General features: G+C 36.7%; 1 protein-coding gene across 4 annotated transcripts in view; it reads left to right on the top strand.

The window, feature by feature from the left end:
* The window catches only part of dock (SH2/SH3 adaptor protein dock), a 164,663-nt gene that overhangs the window by 148,634 nt on the left and 10,029 nt on the right, over window positions 1-6,000 (top strand). For 2 of the 4 annotated variants that reach the window (XM_067112804.1, XM_067112805.1), the window contains exons 2-4: window positions 1-564; window positions 3,762-3,955; window positions 4,308-4,591. The exon at window positions 1-564 is cut by the window's left edge and continues 73 nt beyond it. In XM_067112804.1, the coding sequence (XP_066968905.1) occupies window positions 548-564; window positions 3,762-3,955; window positions 4,308-4,591 (495 nt within the window). In that variant the 5' untranslated portion in view covers window positions 1-547. The remainder of the gene's footprint in view (window positions 565-3,761; window positions 3,956-4,307; window positions 4,592-6,000) is intronic. The other 2 variants (XM_067112803.1, XM_067112802.1) reach the window with 1 other exon arrangement.

The following is a 6,000-nucleotide window of genomic DNA, read 5'->3' as shown; positions in this document are numbered from 1 at the left end:
TGGAAAATAACGTTTGCATTATTTATAACATCGGGAAGAGGAACATTGACACTTAGCAAGTGCTGTCTGTTAAGTGCTGTCCCGAGAGTAGCAACGGGTTGGTTAGCGAGCAGGTGTTGGCGGTGCTCTTTCGCCTCTCGTTCTACATCGTCTTGTTTCTTCGAAGACCTTTATCGGCAAGTGCGTTCCCGAGAGAGAGTATTAACCTCCTCTCACCCCCCCCCCCCCTTGAGAGTGGGCGCTGAGGGGGCTGAGGGTCCCTCTGTGTGCTTGTGAGAAGCGACCCTCGGCCAGCGAGCCCCAAAACACAAACCACGTGCACTCCCTGTCTCGCTCTCTCTTTCCCTCTCGTTCCCTCCACCTCTATCTCTCTCTCTCTCTCTCTCCATCACCTTCGTCGGCTTAACTCTCTATGTCTCGTTGGGTTCTCCACGGCTGTCGCTGACCTGCTCTCACAAGCAGACACCGGGGCAAAAGCAGGAGAAAAAAAAAAAAGTGGGGGAACTCGTATAGTTCCGGCAGGTCGGACGGTGTATGAACCTTGACCATGAATTTCTTGCCTGAGTAAGTATTATATCTTATCTCCATTCCTTCTTGTATTTGTCTAATGGTAGCCTTCCGGTGAGTTGCACCCGTGTTAAATTTTTCAGCTCGTTTTCAATTATAGATTGTAGGCAGGCGACCCCGAACTTGCTGTATGTGAAATTTTCATGTGCAAGACCGCAGAGTTTTGTACAGTCCACCTTTTTCTCCTCTCCATCAGGCAGATGGAGAAATGCTCACTGAGATTACGTGCAGTAAGATAGTCAAATAACGCAAGTTCTGAAAATACATTTTTTAGTATTGACTGTGACACAGAACGAAGGCAATCAAATTCATTATCCACGAAAATTACGAGCTTCAGGTTCAAAATGCCAAGTTTTGTTTCTGTGAAATGTTTGAATGTGCTTGTGATTAGTAGGTCATTTGTGCTCGTTTGTGAGACACATTGGTTTAGAGTGTACATTAGGAACCCGAGTGTTTTTTCAAAAGGTTTCAACTGTGATGTTATACATTATATATATATATATATATATATATATATATATATATATATATATATATGTATGTATGTATGTATGTATGTATGTATGTATGTATGTATGTATGTATGTATGTATGTATGTATAGACAAGTGAATGAGGTTGCCTTTCCCATGGGCCCCAGAATGATTGCGTGTATGTATCCATGTATTATATTTGTGCATGTGTATATACATATATACACACACAGAAGCACAAATATAATACATGGATACATACATGCAATCACTCAGAGGCCCATGGGAGAGGCAACTTCATTCACTTGTCTATACATTTTATATATATATATATATATATATATATATATATATATATATATATATATATATATATATATATATATATATATATATATATATATATAATGTATAACATCACAGTCAAAACCTTTTGAAAAAACACTCAGGGGCAGGCTTAGTAGGCACAAAACTAATGAGTAAAGTTAAAATGGGGTTGAACTCCAAAGAAAGAAATCTCTTAGAATCATGCAAGGCAGGTATAGTTTCTGTGGATTATATTTTCACTCAGATGTGTAAATGTGGAACATGGTTGCATAATCATTTTCCCTGTTTCATAAGCACGTAAAAAGACTGTGGTTCTCATGTCAGGTCCAGTTGTTTAGTGGTCATTCACAGTTTTATGGCAAACTTTTTGGTATTTATCGACCTAACACTCAATGAAGTTAAGTATATCTTAGTTTAACCAGACCACTGAGCTGATTAACAGCTCTCCTAGGGTTGGCCCGAAGGATTAGATTTATTTTACGTGGCTAAGAACCAATTGGTTACCTAGCAACGGGACCTACAGCTTATTGTGGAATCCGAACCACATTATAGCGAGAAATGAATTTCTATCACCAGAAATAAATTCCTCTGATTCTTCATTGGCCGGTCAGAGATTCAAACTCACGGCCAACAGAGTGGTAGCTGAGAACGGGACCCACTCGCCCAACGAGGAATTAAAGTAACACTCAATAAAAATGCAAATAAGAGGACATGACAAATGTCGAGCAATTTTTTTTTTTTTTTTTTTTTTTTTTTTTTTTTTTGGATACATAAGAATGCTTTGCTTTAAAAGAAGTAGTAAACCGGTGGATTAAGCATGAAAAGTTAAGTGTACCTTAGTTTAACCAGACCACTGAGCTGATTAACAGCTCTCCTAAGGCTGGCCCGAAGGATTAGATTTTATTTTACGTGGCTAAGAATCAGTTGGTTACCTAGTGTTTGTGTGTATGATGGTGACAGTTATGGCCGGATGACATCTGTTTCTCCCATGTACTTATTGGAGATGTTTTTTCACTTAAAACTTACATTCTTCTCTATTTTGGGTACTTTTTGTATCATCTCCCCTCGAAGGAAAAACCCATTGTCTTGTGCTCTTCTTGTATTTTGTGTGTATGTTGGTGTGAGGTGCCAGCATTACATTTTACTCCTCTGGAAATAAATCAAGAGTCATAAACTTTTGAAAGCATGGAGGATTGCTTCCCAGTCAGGGACAACATTGGGCAATATTCACCCATAATGATAAAATTGCTTGTTTATTATTAGATTCTCTTATCGCATAACAAGGAGTTTGATTCCTTTTCTCGTGATTGATGGTTGGCTGAACTGTATGTATACTAAGATTCTTTGAATCCATTAAATACTTTTATTCAGTTACCAAGGCAATAACTGTCTGGTGTTCCAGCGATTTTGTTTCTTATTTTTTGAGATGAGTTATTGCCAGTAAGGGTTGCGATAGATATGAAGCCGAAAAGTTCACATGAAAACATAATTATGTGTTATCTCCAGTTATATTGATTACGCAGACAAACACTGCAGTCGTCAGCGACAAGATTTTCCTCTGGGTGTCAGTACAATCCTTGTATATGGCTGGATTACACATGTGACCTTATCTAACTTTCCTCTCTTGATAGATACTGTACATTAATGTAAGCCATTCATAATTTTAGTACTTACTTATTGCTGGTGTTTATTGCTGGTGTTCATGTGTCCATCTTTGTGTAAATAAAGACTTGAAATAATTAGACTGACGTTTTTAATCGTTGTTTAACAATTTAATTGATAATTTGCTCAGCAACGATCATTTTGACATGAAATTTAAATTGCTCTATTGTCATCCACTGACCTGCACTTTTTCAGTTTGCCATTGTGCTCATAGATAAAATTAATCTGACGTCACAAGCTGCACAAGGTGTGTTACCATCTTATACCAAAGTAAAAAAAAAGGCCCACTTTACCTAGTGGTTTTACACAATGTGGTGTTGTTGGTGTGTTATTGTTTAGAAAAACTTTGTGAGGTAGTACAAAAATGTAAATGAAGTTGGTAGAGGCCCTTTCAACTTTTAACATTTTACAAACTTAATGTGGCCCTGTTATGGTTTATCTATAGATAATCTTATAGTAAAGGTACTCAACATTGCATATCTGTATTGCAAGTTGGATACTTTTTATGGTTAGCTTTTGCTGTTCATAAAACATTATTGTTTTTAGGCATAAACAAAGATTTTCAGAGCAGTAGTTGGTATTAGTGTGAACTGTCATTTGCTGAAGTGTTATGAGAATATGTTGATTGTCCCAGCCACCAATAACACTTCGTCTCAACACATGTATTTTTATTTTGGTACTATCACAAGTCAACGTTTGTTGTTAATTGTGGTGTTTCTTTTGTCCTTTTCAGTATAAAGAAAAGAGTGAAGAAAGGAGGTGGGAGTCGGACGTTACCTTCAGCAGGTGGAACCCCTACCCATGGGGTAGATAGCCCCAGTGGGGGGAGAGGAGGCACCCCCGTAGATCCATCCGAAGCCATTGGCTGGGCAGTCGTCAAATATAATTACCAAGCTCAACAAATGGATGAACTCTCCTTAGTTAAAGGTAAGAAGATATGGTCATGTTTAATTGTCATATTTTGGGTGATGCATTAGGAAATTGCAATGAAATTTTGTTTATGTTTTTTCATCATTTCATATATTTTACTGTGAAAATTAGAGATTAATGGCAGTTGCCAAAAATTTCACTCCAGTACAGTATAACTTTTCCTAATTTACTTTGTTGGTACAGGTAATGGGAATTTGTTAAAAAACCATTGATCCAGCACAGCCTGTCCCATTGTGAGATATTTGTCTGGCATTATACAATTAAAGAAGCCATCCAGATGGATTCTATGAGAAGATCTAGGAAGTATATTTGTTTTATTAGTCTGGCTAATCTCATTTCGCCTCGGCAGGTACAAGAGTGTTAATATTAGAAAAAAGCAATGATGGCTGGTGGAGAGGTCACTATAACAACTTGGTGGGTTGGTTTCCCTCCAATTACACCACAGAAGAGCCTTCTGAAGAGGATCATACTTACACTATGGCCGAAAATGTACTTGATGTTGTAGTTGCACTTTATTCCTTTACTGCACAAAATGAACATGAATTATCATTTACGAAAGGGGAGAGGATGGAGGTCCTGGATCGGCCTCCATCAGATCCTGAATGGTATCGCGCTAGGAATACTCAAGGCCAGGTAAGAACGGATGGTGAAGTTTGCCAAGTTATAGACTTCCATTTCATTACCAAATATATGATAATATTCTTGTACAGTACATGATTTTTTATTTTCAGTGTCAGTACTGCACTGTACATTATATACCAGAATTGAAAAGGATGACATTAGCAATGCCTTAACAGTGAAAAGTGATTCGTTTTTGGATTTCAAATACTAATGCATGATATCATTTTAATGTGATGTTTTAAATTTATAACTTGTTGCCCATTTTGGAAGGTTACAGTTTAATGAATGGAAGAGGGCTCTTATGTACATTTGACCTCTTGTGATTGTTACTGCTCTCTTATAAATACTACAGTGCCAAAAACTTATTCTGGTTTTATATAGATGATCATCATAATATTCTCATGTCTATCTGAAAATAAGATGCCTTTTCTTTTTTACTCTAGAAAATGCACATAAATCATTCATTACTGTGTTTTATCATCTCTGGCAGATTGTACAGTTTATGTCACTATTAATATTTTTTCCTCCTTTTTTTCTTCACTGTCATATAGTAAGATGTTTTTATCATTTTATGCTTATAATAATACTGTATATTTAATAAGAATGCAAAAAGTCACACTCTTGCTCTGCAAGCTTCTACTGAGTAGAATACCTATTGGAGAAAAAGTTAACAAAACAAAGATTATCAACAACATGACACATAAAGTAAGAACTAACAAAGTAAAGCCTTTGAGGCTCCCAGGACATTAATTGGCATCATCATATTCCTGACTGTTTAGATTCTAATGATGTTTAAAATGATGCTGTCCTCAAGAAATTTTATACCATAAAAAATACGTTCACAGCAAGTGAGAAAAGTATTCGCTGTGCATATAAGTGGTCAGAGAGTGATTAGCTATAGGTGAGTTTTCTGACAATCCCCTCTCTCCAGTTCTCAAAGGGTTTAAATAAAAACAGGTTATTCATAGCTCACAGTATTGAAAAAGAGTTTATTTATAGATGGAAATTGATACATGAATAAAAAATAAAAATTAGAGAAAGAAAGTATAGAAATCTAAACTGTAATCTCAGCCAGTGCCACTCAAACTTAAGCCGTAAAAAGCCATGATGCAGAGCCAGTGTCTCAATTCAGAGTTTGAGAGCATTGGTCGTTTGGTCTCCACTTGGTGTGTTGCAGCTAAATGAGCAACCTGAAGTTGTCCAACTCCCACAAATAGCAGCACAGATGGTCCAGTCAATTAAGCAAGACCACGAGGAAACTATCGTTAATATCCTAAAGTACTTAGAAAGCTATGGGACTGTGTGGGCCAGTATTCTAATATTCATTGTCAGATCTTGCGAGGTGCTTTGAATACTTCATTTGAAAGTCTATTAACCTTATTAAATATATTATGCATTCTTATAATTGCCATTTCTATATT

Source organism: Macrobrachium rosenbergii, chromosome 12 (genome assembly GCF_040412425.1).
Source record: "Macrobrachium rosenbergii isolate ZJJX-2024 chromosome 12, ASM4041242v1, whole genome shotgun sequence".
NCBI lineage: Eukaryota > Metazoa > Arthropoda > Malacostraca > Decapoda > Palaemonidae > Macrobrachium > Macrobrachium rosenbergii.
The sequence above is the reverse complement of the archived record's forward strand: the minus strand, read 5'-3'. Positions and strand labels throughout refer to the sequence as shown.